This window comes from Cervus elaphus, chromosome 5 (assembly GCF_910594005.1).
Source record: "Cervus elaphus chromosome 5, mCerEla1.1, whole genome shotgun sequence".
In the NCBI taxonomy this organism is placed as follows: Eukaryota; Metazoa; Chordata; class Mammalia; order Artiodactyla; family Cervidae; genus Cervus; species Cervus elaphus.
The window spans coordinates 106,808,287-106,823,261 of NC_057819.1; the positions used below are offsets into that span (position 1 = coordinate 106,808,287).

At 53.7% G+C, this 14,975-nt stretch overlaps 1 protein-coding gene across 6 annotated transcripts in view; it reads left to right on the plus strand.

Moving 5' to 3' along the window:
• Positions 1 to 73: 73 nt before the first annotated feature.
• Positions 74 to 14,975, plus strand: part of TOM1L2 (target of myb1 like 2 membrane trafficking protein) — a 72,226-nt gene continuing 57,324 nt past the window's right edge. For 4 of the 6 annotated variants that reach the window (XM_043904051.1, XM_043904053.1, XM_043904052.1 and 1 more), the window contains exon 1: positions 74 to 256. In XM_043904051.1, coding sequence (XP_043759986.1) covers positions 205 to 256 — 52 coding nt within the window. In that variant the 5' untranslated portion in view covers positions 74 to 204. The remainder of the gene's footprint in view (positions 257 to 14,975) is intronic. The other 2 variants (XM_043904055.1, XM_043904056.1) reach the window with 2 other exon arrangements.

Genomic DNA, 14,975 nt, shown 5'->3' on the forward strand with positions numbered 1-14,975 from the left:
TTCGCGTAGGGTGGTGTGGTTACCAATCGGAAGAGGGCAAGACAGTTCTCGCCCAGTAGGGACAGGTGGGGTGGGGCCAGCGGCGGGCACCGGCGTTCCAGAGGGTTGGGCCCGGGCAAGTGTCAGTCAGGCCGGGAGCGCGGCAGCGGACGCGGAGACCCGGCGGCTGACGCGCGCGGGCCGCTGCCGAGCCGTCCGCCCAAGATGGAGTTCCTCCTGGGGAACCCGTTCAGCACGCCGGTGGGGCAGTGCCTCGGTAAGGCCCCCACCGCGGCGTCCCGAGGCCTGGGCGGTGCTCCGCGCGTTCGTGCGCGGAGGGGCCCAGCCCCGCGCCTCAGCCCGGCCGCCGCGGTCCCAGCGGGCTCCCTGCCCCGGGCCCGCCGGGCTAAGCCACTCTCAGCGGCGGGGAGCGGGAGGCCGGCGCGCCCCTGGGAAGGCTGGCGGGGGTGGGGGCGGCCGTGCCGGCTGAAGACCGGATCCCGGGCCTGGGAGCCTTGCCGCCTACTCTCCCCGTGACCTTGTGCGAGTCGCTGCCCTGTCAGGTCTGAAGTTCCGTCTGTCAGAGGTGGTCCTCAGTCCCTGGGGCCACTGCCTTCCTGGTGGCTGTCGCTTCCCAGTCCTCAAGTCTGCAGACGCCGGCCTTCTGGGGGCAGGTGGAGAGGGGAGTACTCGGCAGTGCAAACCCTTGGGGCCCTGGGCACCGGGATGACCAGCATCCCGGTGAGGAAGCCCGAGGTGGAGGTGAAGGACCACCAGAGGCCCGCCTAGTGAAATTTCCTGACTGACGAGCAACGTGCCTTTTCACCCAAGGCGGGAGCTCACGCCAGGCGTGATCTATCAAGAATGTGGATTGGTTTCTTTTAAAACTGGGTTCCTCCTGGTTGGTGGAAGGACTGGTAAAACGCCTTCTATGAGCAGGGACCTTTGGCGTCCTTATGGGCCTGGCTAGATTAGGCTGGAGTGATTTGCCTATTTCCTGCTTTGTAAATTTCCAGCTTACTTTTCAGCCTTTAGTGGGCCTGTGAAATTATTGAAGCCTCTCCCGTTGGCTGACTGGCACCCATTGCTCACTGGTATAGGGTCTCTGATAAGGGGTGATGGACACTGGACCCTGGAGGGTCTTTTCCCGCCTTTCTGGAGGTTCCCACCCCAATTTCTTCTTCCTCAGGTGCTCTTTCACAGCATCTGTATTCCAGAAACTCATTTCTGGTATTGAATTCCAGGCAGTTGTGGGAGGGAGCCAGTAAACTTGGGGGGATTTTTTTTTTTTTCCTTTTCTGTCTCCTTTATAATAGGAGGCTCTGTTACTACCTTTGAAACACCAAGGTAGCTGATGAGGGGTATAAGTTAAAGGAGATTTTAAAATATACAAACATAAGGGACGTACGGGTGGGTAATGAAAAGAGCATGATGCTTCACTCAGGAGGACCTGGAGTGAATGTTGCTTTGCCTATTTCAGCTGTGGGGCCCCGGAAAGTGGTGCAGTCCTCCTGAGCTTTTCAGTTTGCTCTGGTCGGGGGTGGGGAGATTGACTCATCTCCACTTTGGAGAGGAGATGGGGGACCGCAGGCCCATCTGTGACCAGGCCCCAAGTCCACCATCCCTTAGGACACTTGACCATGAAGAGAATGGGGCCCCTTTGTCACCAGCCACTGAGCCAGCAGGTGAGGCCTTGGGAGTTTCATAGCTCAGTTCAGATAAGTGATTAGAGGCCAGAATAGGTTCCAACGTGTGTTCTGTGCTTTTGGGATGAAGTGTAAAAGTGACCCTCACGACATTTAGTGCTGTTGGTGTTCTTGAGAAGTATATGTGCCAGGGGTTGGTAGAAGGGAGGGAGACGAAAGAGTGAAACCCCAGCAACAAAGCTGGCTAGTAGGAGCAGCAGGTTTACCTCACACGAAGCAATTTGACCACCATGACTTTCTCCTGGAGCTGTTCTGCATGGTGTTATTATCCTTCTCACTTTAGGATGAGGAAACTGAGGCTTAGTGGGGCAGAAGGACAGCCTGCAGAGCTCTCCCAGCGCTCAAAGGGTTGATGGGGTCACCAGAGGGAACAGAGACTCGGGGGACAGTGGTGACCAACAGAAGGCCACCATAGCCAGTGCCGAGTCGCCTTGTGGGGACAGGAGAGCTGTCAGGAGGCCAGCACACTGAGAGGTGCTGGGCCTGGGCCGTTGGTGAGGAAGGGGAAGGAACCTCACTCACAGAGAAGAGGCCCCTGTGCCGGGGACAGGTGGAGGAGGCAAGTGGCGGCGTGGACCCCTCTGTGGTCCCCTGTCCAAGTGGAGCAGAGGTGGCTGCGGGGGATGGGGGCAAGTTGGGTTTGGGCCCAGGATAGAGCCCTGTCCTGGGTGGGTGACGTCGAGGCCACATTCTTTACTGACCTCAGCTCTCAGTCTCTCTGGACCTCGTTTTCCTCCCTCAACAGCTGCTGGGGCTTGTACCTAACTCACCCCATCCATCTAATTCAGCAGGCATGTTGAGAGGGTGCTGGGTGCCAGGCCCCAGGATATAGATGTTAAAAAGCTGCTCTGAGGGGCCTTCTGTAGCAGTAAGGCACCTGCCCAGGTGTCGTGAGCCGCAGAACCTTGGGCTCACTGTCTGGGGGTCGGTGGATTGGCCTTTAGCCTGCCTGGGGCCTGGCCTACCACATGCTTCCCGGCACTGTTGGGTCAGACACATGGAGAACTGGCAGTCATGCCCCAGCTGACATCTGACGTGGTTTCCAGGGCTTTCCGGTCTCTGTGCTGCCCGTTGTCCTGGGAGGTGGTTCTCGAGTAGAGGCCACAGCTTCAAGCCCGGAGGCACTGTGGTGTAAGCGGCCAAGAAGCACCCAGGAAGACTGAATGCTTCCTTGTGCCACCTGATGCTCTTTTGAATCGGGTTTCAGAGGGTCCTGTGTTAACGGTTGTTGTGTCCGGGAACCACAAGCCAGATCCAGGGCGCTTGGCAGGTCCACAGCTCTCCTGTGTTGGCTGGAAAACATTTTCAGATCATCATTTTCCAGGAGTAAAGTTTGGATTCATTTAGATGAGATCAGTGAGGAGTTAGTTAATCCTGACCTGAGTGTTGGAGGACCAGCTCCCTCCTGCTCGCTGCAGGGTCAGTGTCTGGGGCCTGGGTGATATGGGGTCTTGACTGCTGCGGGCGCCTCCCCGTCTCCGGAGATGGCTGTGAGCTTGATGAGCCGAGGTGTTTGTTTCGAGAGGAGTTAGTTACCCACTGTGAGGGGGCGGCTTTGGGGTTTTATTTAGTCTTCCCAACCCTGTGAGATAGACAGGATGAGAATGGGAAGGAACTTACAGTTTTTAAGCACCTACTTGGTGTGAACTGCACATGGGATCTCCCTGAATCCTGAGTGTGATGATCATCCCTGTATCGATTCTAAGAAACTGGAGCTCCCGGAGGTTAAAAGACTTCTGCCAGGTCAAGGCCAGAGTCCGGCGAAAAATCCCGTCCTGATCTGGGCTTCATTCTGTGCTGCCATGTTGCTTCTTGCTCTGCAGACCCCGCGAGTCAGAGTCCTCAGAATCCCCAGAGAGCTGCTCGAAGCTGGTGGTGGGGTCAGTTGGGGTGGGCTATTAAGGTCTGAGGATGCTGACACTGTGGGTCTGGAGACCACACTTTGAGAACTGTTGCTTTTGATGAAAAGTTCTGCTCCTTTAATCGCTTCTTAATCTTTCTTCAAACAGTAAATGTGAGTTTTCTTGTGGACAGACTATAAGGTTGATTATTTAGAATCATTCATGCATTTGGTGGTTCTGTCACCTCTCTGTATGCACCACGCTAAACACTTGCTAGGATGTTCAGTCTAGTAAGGGAGCTGAGACAGGGACCTAAATCAGATAAGATGGCAAGTGTTGGCAGCAGATTGGAGAGATAAATGAAGTAAGGAAACAGGACAGGAGGGATCATCTCCAGCAGCAGTAATAGTGGTTAATGGTTTTGCTGTTTTAGAGATGGGTGCTGGCTTACCGTGTGCCAGAGACCACAGTAGGTATGCTGTGTATCTTGTGCTGTTTTAGTTCTTACAACACCGCTGTGAGCGTGCTACTCTTTCCGCTTTGCGGGTGGGACCTGACTCTGCAGCTGCTGTCCTGGGGGATGGCGGCGATGAGGAGGGTCACCCCGGGGGCTGGAGGAACCTGGCGCTCAGGGGGTGGGATTTGGCTCCTATCGGAGAGAAGAAGGAGGCTTGGAGGGCACTCTGAGCAAAGGCTGGTTGTGGAGGGGTAGGGGTAAGATCAGCCGGGAGAGCAGGGAGAGGCCAGGCAGACGGTGTCAGGCCTGATTGACGAGGCTTCCAGTGTTGCCGCATGGTTTGGACCCTTCTCTTGGTGGCACTGAGGAGCCATGGATGATTTCTAGGGAGGGGAGTGGCCCTGCTGTCATTACAGAGGCCGGGAGGGTCCCCTTGGCAGCTGCCAAAAGGCCACCTCTGTCTTACTGTGAAAGCCTCCACTGTGCAGAGCCGGGGTCCGACGAGGGAGTCAGCGCACATAGTGCCAGTTCCCTGAGGTCTGGGGTAGGGCCCTCCCCAGGAGCCCCCAGAGAGATGAGAGGACACCTGCTGAGGCGGGTGGGCAGAGCACGGGTGGAAGTCTGGGGTTCTGAGAGCACCCATCCTTAACTGCTGGGACGGTTGTAGGGTAACCAGCCTGCTCACGTCCCCCTGCTTTCCACGCTTGGATACTCAGACCCGAGCTGAGAGGCTCCCAGGACCTGGCCAGGGGGCTGCCCTGCTTAGAGGGTGTGCTGGGGCTATGAGCAGGTGCTTTAAAGACCCAGTGCAGACCTCTGCGGAAAGCTTGAGAACATACACTTATGGAAAGGGGGAAAGATCACTATAATGTGCTTTCTTATAAATCCTTTGAGATTCTCCTCATCTCACAGAGTGAGTGGAGTAAGTAGAGTGCTGTGTGCTTCATCTTCGTTTTCTCAGGCCTTGGAGAGGCAGCGTTGTGTGACTGCTCTTAGCCTATTTCTGTATGACGTGCTGTGCTGTGCTGTCGCTCAGTCGTGTCTGACTCTTTGCGACCCCGTGGACCGTAGCCTGCCAGGCTCCTCTATCCACGGGATTCTCCAGGCAAGAATACTGGAGTGGGTTGCCATTTCCTCCTCCAGGGGATCTTCCCAACCCAGGGATTGAACCCAGATCTCCCACATTGCAGGTGAACTCTTTACCATCTGAGCCACCAGGGAAGTAATTTCTGTATAACATGCCTGCTTTTTGAGCGAGTGGGTGTCAGGTAAGGGAGGGGGTATAAATGCCCAGAGGGGCATCAGTTAAGCATTGTTGCTCTTGACCTAGGAGATACGTCACTCAGAATTTTCAGGTTAACCTACTAGTCTGCAAAGACAGAAAATAGCGTGCTGATCCAGCTCGTTGTGGCCTGAGGAGAGGCCTGTTAAAAACCAGCCTTGGCCTTGGTGCCTATTTCACTGCTCCCCCGAACCCCCCTTACCTAGAAGAGTCTCTGATCTCCTCGATTTAGCCCTCAAGCCTCTGGCTGTCAGCCCTCACCACTTCCTCCAAGCAGCCTTCCGAGACCACCCTGCCTGTGGTGCCGTGTCTCCTCTGAACGCCTGCGTATGTTGTCTGGCTCGTGCACTTGGCCTGGCCCTCCAGGGTTCCTGAAGATTAGCGGAGGGAATGTGAGTGAGTGCCCAGCACAGTTCACACGCTGCCGCTTCCTCCTGCCGTGCTGTTTCCTGTTGTTTGCGAGTCCCGTCCTGTTTATGGCCTTATCTTCCTCAGGGCAGGATGGATACCTTCTGTTTCCCCCATGATCTTCTCAGCACGCAGTAGAGTCCGCTCTGTACATTACTCACTCTAAAGGTCCTCTCTCTCAGGCTTGTTTTCAGCATCTATCAAAGCTAAAAATAATGGCCATCATTTTCTGGCCCTGCACGGCAAAGTAGGACACCTTGTGAAGTGCCATCCACACAGTATCTCATGTAACACTTTTTCTCGGGGAAACTCCAGTTAGTCAGTGGCGTCATGTCCGTTTTACAGACGAGCACCTGGAGGCTTAGAGGAGCTGCGGGCCTTGCTCAGGGCGGCTCCTCAGGGAGGGGCGGGGCTCCAGAGCTCTGTGCTGCAACTCTGTGGCCCGTGCGTGAGCCTGGCCAGGTCCCTAGAGAAGGGGCCTTTGCTGACCCGTTGTGTGTTCCGGAGCCTCCTGGGTGCCCTATGCCTGCTTGTTCTCTTCTGACATGGGCACCTTGTGTTTGGGGTCGGAGTCAGTCCTGTCTCAGCTCTGTGTGCAACTGCCTGCGTGTGGATCCACTGACTGGATCCAGGGAAGGGATGTGTGTGACAAGCAGGCTGCCCTGCCACTTTTTCTTAGTGAAATATGTCATCACGTTACCGTTCTTGCCAGGCATCATTCAGACTCATGCTCCATGACGGCACTTGTTTTTTATTTGTTCCTATTTATTTACTTCTTAAAAATTGTAGAAAAACATGCATAGCACACATTTACCATTCTGACCATTTTATAATGTTCAGTGGCATTAAGTACATGCACGTTGTTCTGTGGCCATCCCTACCATCATCCTCAGAACTTTCTTGTCTTCCCAGACTGAACTCTGTCCCCCACCCCTAACTTGCTGTTCCTCCCCAGGCCCTGGCCCCCACCCTTCTACTTTCTATGTGAACCTGACCACTCCAGGCATCTCCTGTGAAGGAATCCGGCAGTGTCTGTCCTCTTGTGACTGTCTTGTTCACTCCGCAGAGTGTCTTCAAGATTCACTCATGTTGGAGGAGCCTGTGTCAGAATCTCCTTCCTTTTTAAGACCAAATACTCCTCCGTTGTGTGTATAGAACTCATTTTGTGCATTCACTTGTCCATCAGTGGACACTCGGGTTGCTTCCACTTTTGGGCCATTGTGAATAGTGCTGCTGCGAATACGGGTGAGCAGATATCCCGTGTTTGTGTTTGTGTCCCTGCTTTCAGTTGTTTTGGATACAAACCCGAAGTGGGATGACTGCGATCTGTGCCCCTTCACCGTGACTGTACCTTTCTACCTTCCTACTAGCTATGTGTAGGGTTCCAGTTTCCCCACTTTCTCGCCAACAGCTGTCTTTTTTTTTTTTTTTTTTTATATCTAAATGGGTGTGAAGTGGTATCTCGCTGCAGTTTTTTGTTTTTATTTATTTTTTTCACTATGCAGGGTGGCATGCAGGATCTCCCTTGTGGCCAGGGATCACACCGGGCCCCTTGCAATAGAAGCATGGAGTCTAAGCCCCTGGACCACCAGGGAAGTCCCTCACCGTAGTTTTCAGTTGATATTAAGCACCTTTTCACATGGTGATTGTCCATCTGTAAATCTTTGGAGAAAGGGCCATTCGGAACCTTTGCACATTTTTGAAAGCAGGTTACTTCTGTCGTTGAGGAGTTTTAGGAGTTCTCTCCATATTTTGGATAGTAGTCCCTTATTAGATACTAGATTTGTCCTTCTACTCTGCTGTTTAGGTCTCTTGGTGAAGCGCGGTGTATCTGTTTCTCTGTGGCTGCCGGTGCCTTTGGTTTCCTGCCCTTGTTCTCAGAGGGTCTGGCATGTGCCCTGAGGATAGGCAGGGTGATACTGGTGGGGCTGGTCGGCCTGACTCCTCACCAGGTGCTGGTTGAGAGCCCCACAGGCAGCAACCCCGCGAGGCGGCACTGTTGCTCACGTGTGATGGAAGAGGAGGCCAAGGCTCAGGAGGCAAGTCCTTCCCAGGGGCCTGTGATTGCCAGTGGCAGACCAGGGACTTGCGCCCAGTCTGTGAGTCCCTACCCGTAAACCAGGGTTGTCTGTGGAGTTGAGTGAATGTGCTTGCAGCTCAAAGTGTGGAACTGGTCGTCTCAAATTCTGACCCATCTGAGCATCACTTGTTGTTCACCCGGGTCCAAGATGACTCGGGGCAACGCGTCCTCGTCCTCCCAGTTTCTGGGGAGTTTGGCGAGAAGCAGTACTTTCTCACTGCACACCCAGGTCTTCCTGGGGTTCCATTCTCCTCGGATGTGCTTTGGATCTGCAGTGTCGGGAGGAGGAAGAGGGGTGGACACACACGAGTTCTCCGTGTGGCCAGCTTTCTTTCCAGGCTCACCAGCTGCTGCTTTAATTGTGAATGAAGCACAGACCTTGTCTTCTGGAAGGTGCGTTCAGAATTTTTTCTGGGGTTTTGGTTTAGAGTGGAGAGTAAGGAGGGAGGTTGGTTCCTCATCTCAGGGGATTGGGCCCCACGCCTCTGGGAGCTGGGACATACCTGGGCTTGGGGTCAATGCCATGGAGGTCTCTGCTGCTCCCAAGAGAGACATGCTTGAGCTCCAGCTCTAGGCAGGAGATGCAGCCTGGGGAGGGACGAGCCTGGTGTCAGCCTCCAGAGAGGGAGTTTCCTTCCTGCTAACTCTGGAAACCCTTTAACCAGCAGTTCTGAGGGTCACCCAACTCTCTGGAAGGGCCTTCGTGACCTTTGGCTCAAACACCTCGCCCTTACAGGGGAGGAAACGGAGGCCCAAAGAGGTGGGTCTGTGCTGTTCTTATACAGACAACACCTCTGACTCCAGACGTGTGGGTTTTACCAGACACTGGTCAATTCTGACACCAGCTGGTATCCTCAATCCAGTCCAGTTCAATGTACTCTGACCTGCCTGCCCATGGTTGTCACAGGCCCCCAGGTAAGGGCTCAGCCTCACTGACCACTCCCGCTTGATACCAGCACTTCTGACCAACTGGCTGTGGATGGGGGTTCCTGTGAACCCCTGCCCAGATTTGAGGATTTGCCAGCATGACTCATAAGTCACCTTCCTTTGCTGGCAGTCTCTCTGGCATCCAGCTCCATCATGCAGCTGCCCCGGGCTGGCCACCACTGGGTACTCTCGGCTCTGGAGGGTCCAAGGGTGTCAGGAGCCATGGGCTGGGAACTGGGCCAAAGGTCAAATGCGTGTGTCTCGTTGTGTCCTAAGAGAGACCTTGACCGGTGAGGCCTGGTGCCACTGGGGAAGGGCCCGGTGGCTTCTCCTGACCTTGGGCTCTGCCAGTCACCTGGGTGTTTGGGTCCACAGGGGGGTGAGGGAGGTCAGGAGTTCATCATCCATCACGTCATCAAAGACTCTGACTCATGAAGATGAACTTTCTGGGCCTTTCCTGGTGGTCCAGTGGTTAAGGCTCCTCACTTCCACCACTACAGGGTGTACGTGTTTGATCCCTGGTTGGGAAGCTAAGATTCTGCATTCTGATTGACGTGGCTAAATCATGTTTAGTTAATCGTGTTTAGTCTAATCACATGGGACTGGGTAGTTCCAGGTTTGGTTGAAAAAGTTAGTTCATAAACTCCTCTTTGCTCTTATGTTTTACCTGCTTTTTCTGGCTCCTGTCCAGAACAGAGGGGCTGCTCCCAGGCAGGACGCAGGCAGTCCCGGCTGGCCGGAGTCCTTCACTGAATGTCATGTGACTCTGGAAAGGTCACGTCCAGCCCATTTACTCCTGTAACAAGGGCAAGTTGAACAAGTTCATTTCTACATCTGAAACTTAAGGCCTGAATCAAAGGAGCTTTTAGTTTTCTTAATACTTTTAGCCTCCATGATTCGCTTTCATGGGCAATGAACAATGCTCTGCGAACTTAAAAAAAAAATAATTGTGCTGGGACTTCCCCTGGTGGCCCAGTGACTAAGACTCTGTGAGCCCAATGCAGAAGTTCAGGTTCTATCCCTGGTCAGGGAGCTGGATCCCACACGCCGCAATGAAGATTGAAGATCCCATGTGCCACAACTAAGACCCATCACAGCCAAATAAATAAATAAAAATAAATATTTTAAAAATTGGGCAAAAATTACATGACACAAAACTCGCCATCCGCATCATTTTTCAGTGAACATCTCAGTGGCATTAAGAACATCCACGTCCAGAACCCTTCTTCTTGCAAAACTGAAACTCTGTCCCCATTAAACAGTAACTCTTATCCCCCCCTTTCCCCAAGCCCCTGACACCCACCCTTCTATTTTTTGTCTCTATGAATGTGATGACTCTAGGGACCTCATATAAGTGGAATCAAACAGTATGTCTTTTTGTGACTGGGAATGGCTCCCTACTCCAGTGTTCTTGCTTGGAGAATCCCATGGACAGAGGAGCCTGGCAGGCCACAGTCCATGGGGTCGCAAAGAGTGAGACATGACGGAGCGACTGAATACACACAACACTCCATTGAATGTATAGGCCGTGTTGTGTATCCATCCATCTGTTTTTGAACATGGGTTGCCTGCACCTGCTGCCGCTGTGAACGTGGTGTGCAGGTTTCTCTTTGAGACCCTGCTTTCAGTTCTTTGGAGTACGTACTCGGCAGTAGACTTGCTGTGTAATGTGGCCATGTGGTAGTTCTGTTTCTGTTTTTTTTTTTAGGAGGCTCCATACTGTTTCCACAGTGGCTGTACCATTTTCCACCCCCACCAGCAGTGCACAAGGGGCTCCAGTCTCTCCTCATTCTCGCCTGCACTTATTATGTCCTGGTGTTCTGATGGAGCCATCCTCAAGGGTGTAAGGAGGGCGCACACTTCTGGGGTGTGACTGAGCCCTCAGAGACTCAATGCTATTCAGAACTCAGTGCAGGACATATGTCTGGAGGAAGGCGGAGCACCAGGGTCTTGGGTGGTGTGTGCACGTCTCAGAAAGCCACTCAGGTGCCCCAGTCACTCCCTGGGAACTGTCTTCATGTGTCCGTCCTGGCACAGATCTGAGTGTGGAGGGGACCTCTGAGCTGAGGGAAGGGGCTCTTCATCCAGACTCCACTGGGAGCCCTGAGGGCAGGACCATTCCCCTTGCCCACACCCAGCCCTTCATCCTGGTCCTGCGGGGCTGGCTCATGGGAGTGTGGCCGGAGAGGGCGTCCAGTACTACACCTTTCTGGAGGGGAACTGACGTCACTGTTGGAATTTCAGATGCTGTATGACCTGACCCAGGCTTGCCCTCTAGGGACCTGATCCACAGAAATGGCAGGTGGACGCACGTGCGGCCATAGCTGTTTTCTGAGGACAGAATCCCAGCTCCCCAAGGAGGATGGTGTGTGCCCCCCGGGGGCGGGCACACAGCCAGGTGCACAAGTGGGTGTAAAGTGAGACCCGGGGTCGGATCCCATTACACCATGAGCTTCATGGAGCAAGACCCACACTCAGCAGCAGATGGGGCCACGGGGCAGGGGACCTCACACTTTACACAAGGTGACTTGTGTCCTGTCCATGTTGTCTGATTTTTAAACACGGATGCACACATATTATTTTACTTCACACAGACCTCTTGTCTCATGAGCAGGGCTATGGATGCGGCTCTCTGTGGGTAGACCCTCCACCCCACACTTGGGGCACCAGGAGGACCCTGCTGCTCCCTCAGAGGCAGCCCCTGACCACCAAGGTGGAGCTGCCAGGGCGTCGTGGAGGCCAGACCCCAGAGTCTGCCCCCTTTTGACCTGCCCTGTCCCATCCTCAGGGACTCTGAGGTGGGTACCATTCACGCCCTCTCCCTAAGCTTCTGAAGGTGTGAAACTGAAGACCCCTCAGGATGGTCCCTCATGTGGGCATTTGATGAAGTTCAAGCTGAAAGGCTCCTTCTGCCAACTCCCTTCTCTCTTTCTGGCCAGCTCCTACCTATCCTCCACAGTCAGGTTCCTGGTGCCTCTTGGGAGCCCTCCGACCCCGGAGGGTACTGCTGATGAAGGCCCAGGATGCTGCTGCCCACCTGCCCAACTGAGGGCTGTGATTTCTGCTCTGTCACTCAGCTGCAAGCCACCCCAATTCCCTGTGTTTCATTACTGCCCCTAAATCCCTAGGGCCTGGTGGCCATCCTCCCTCCCAGAAAGCGATTTTGTGACAGCACCAACCATGCGGCATCGCTCAGCAAACAGGAGCCACTGAGAAATGTACACACTGCCCGGGACCCTTCGTGGAGCTCTTCATTCCTCCCCTTGCGCCTCCTGCCCTGAGTCTCTGTGGTGCTCAGTGACATACCCAAAAGTGTGCAGCCTCCTCACACCCTCGAGGATGGCTACTGACAAAACCCCAGGGCAAAGCAAGTGCAGGCAAGGATGTGGAGAAGCTGGAGGCTGAATGTCCAAGGTCAAGGTGTCAGCAGGGTTGGTTTCTCTTGACCCCCCCCCCCAGGCGCAGCCACACTCAGTATATGAATTTAGGGGCGTACAGTTAACCCCTGACATTTGCACAGTGCTCCGTGGGTGGCGGCTTGCCCTCCTGTTCAGCTCGGGGTTCTGGGTTCTGTTCTTGGGCAGACTGCATGTGGTGCTGGTTGTCCTGTGGCTGGCAGCCTGTGCAGTCTTCCTAACCCCCAGGTTCCTTCTGTTACAATTAAACCAGTATGATAGGCTCACACTCGGAGGAGCAGACCGAAGCCTTCAGCTTCTGGACCCCTGGTTCCAACTGAGGGTCAGTAACACATTGTTACTCAACTTTACCAAGTTAGCAAAGGATTACACTTTAAATATGTAGGAATTCAGATGGGAAGGGAAACTAGCAAAGCCCTAATGAAAACTGAGTTAGGTGGGGACTTTCCTGGTGGTCCAATGGCCAAGACTGCACTCCCACTGCAGGGGGCCCAGGTTTGATCCCTGATTGGGGAGCTAGATCCCACAGGCTGCACTAGGAGTTCACCACAACAAGGATCAAAGATCCTGCATGTCGCAACTAAGACCCCGGGTGGCCAAATAAATAATAAAAATAAAATTTAAAAAATATTTTAAAGAATCGAGTTAGGTGAAAACATGGTGCTTTGACAAACAAGCCAGACTCCGAAGGCCACGTGCGGTGTGATTCTACTTCCGTGCATGTCCAGGATAGACTGTGGGCAGAGAGGGCAGGTTAGTGGGTGTGGGGGCCAGGGGTCAGGGGTCCTTTTGGGGTGGCAGAAGTATCCTGCAGTTTGATGGTGGTGGCTACAGTGGTCTGGGAATGTACAGAAGTTCTCTGAACTGTATACTTCCAAAGAGTGAACTTTATGGCACCTGAGTTCTGTCTCCGTAAAACCATTATAAAAACATTGAACTGGGGTGGTGGCATGCTAATGTGAGTGGCTTTCCTTCTGTCCTCTGTCCTCGGGGTTCTCTGTAATTACTTTTTTTTTTAAGTGGAAAAACCCAGAGTCATGCAGATTACTTGGAATCTAGTTTTGTGCAGTGCTGAGTCAGAGCCAGGCAAAGAAAATCTCCCTGGAATATTAAGGGGTCACTTTCGCTCCTAAAATATCAACATTGACTAAGATTTGCAGGCTAAAAATAGAGAGGAAACTGGGTGTGTATGTGCTGCAGCTTGATAATGAACTTGGCCCACTATGACGTGGGTTGTCTCCTGGTCCCACCTCCACACAGATCCGTGGTTTGCAGCAGGATTAGCTTGTTGTTGTCTGGTGGAGTCCAGCTGGTGCTGGGCATCAGAATCCACATTTGTTTCTGTGTGTGTGTGTGCATGCTTGTGCGTATGTCCTTTCAGAGAGCTGTTCATTCCCAGCTTGACGCTGTTTTCAATCCCAGGCCCAGAGATTTCTGAGCCATATATATTTTTAATATATGTTAAATAATTCATCAAGGAACGTGTGTGTGCCGGAATGTCGGCGGCCACCTCACTTCCCATCTGACTCTTTCTACCCAATTTTTAACCGCGTTCCTGCTGTAGGCCCTGTTTCTTGGCTAATAACATAAAATCATCTTCGAAAGGAAAGCCAAAGACTCTTGCATTCCCTTTTTGTGCCTTAAACCCACCCTTTGGTATTTACAAAGGTCAGATGAGCTGTTCTGGCGTCCGCAGCCCTGATGGACGGGGGAGCGTACGTTCCCATTGGCCCCTGAGGATGAAGGATGACTGCGGCGGCCATGGCATCTGCTGTAATGTCAGGAGCAGGCGCTGGGATGCAGGGGCAGCAGGCACATGAAAAATGCAGGAGGAGGGAAGCGCCTCTCCCTCGCAACCACAGGGACATCTCCGAGAGCATTTGTTCTCCTCCGTTAAGCCTTGTCACCCGGCATCTAGTACAGGGGCTGGGGGCAGGGGCACCAGTGCCACGTCCCGAGGGGCCTTACTCTGCCCTTGCACCGGCTTGTTTTTGTGCAGTGTTTGCCCCTCGTGGGGGTCGTCGGCTTTATTCTAAGTTAAATAAAGAGCATCCTTTGGTGCCTGGTGTGGGAGAAGCAGGTGCTGTGCACTGGGCGTGTCTCTGTCCCCACTCAGAGCAGATGGCCTGCGTCAGTTCATTTCGTGACCTTTCTTTGCTGCTAAGACACCAAATCTCTGATCCCACGGATCATAAATATTCTTTAGGTTTGCAGGCACAGAGGTAATGGGAGCGGCAAGCTGTCGCTATCATTTTCCATTTGTTGGAACCCTTGGAAGGAAACCATTACAGCAGTTGAGGCGCTGCGCATGCCTGCTGCGGCCCTGGGCTTTACGGACACATGAAGGGCACCGTAGCTCAGCAGCCTCAGCAGAGGTCGGGGAGCCTTCTGCTCTATGTCCCGTTGTCCTCACCTTTCTGCTCGCCAGGCAGCCCCTCCCAGCAGCCGGGCACCATGACTTAGCCACCCCCCCACCCCGGCCCCCACTGCTTCCCCAGGGCCCACATTCTTAAAAGTCACTAAAGGTCATGATGGTCATCTGGTCTCCATCGCTCATTGTACTGATGGGGGCCTCTCCCTGCCCCAGCCGGAAACCAGAGCAGCACAGGCTGTGTGGGGCCCAGTGAGGAGGTGCTGGGAGCTGGACCCCTCAGAGGTTTACAGGGAGGAGGCGGGCTGGGAGAGGACACAGTTCCGGGTGTCTTGGGGGGATCTGGAGTGGGGGGCAGCGAGGACAGTCACCCTGGGAGTCAGGCTTGAACCTTGTCTAGAGTCAAGGGGGAAGCTTGGCAAATAAATTTATTTACAAAACAGAAACAGAGTCACAGATGTAGAAAGCAAACTTATGGTTACCAGGGGCAAGGTGGGAGACAGATAAA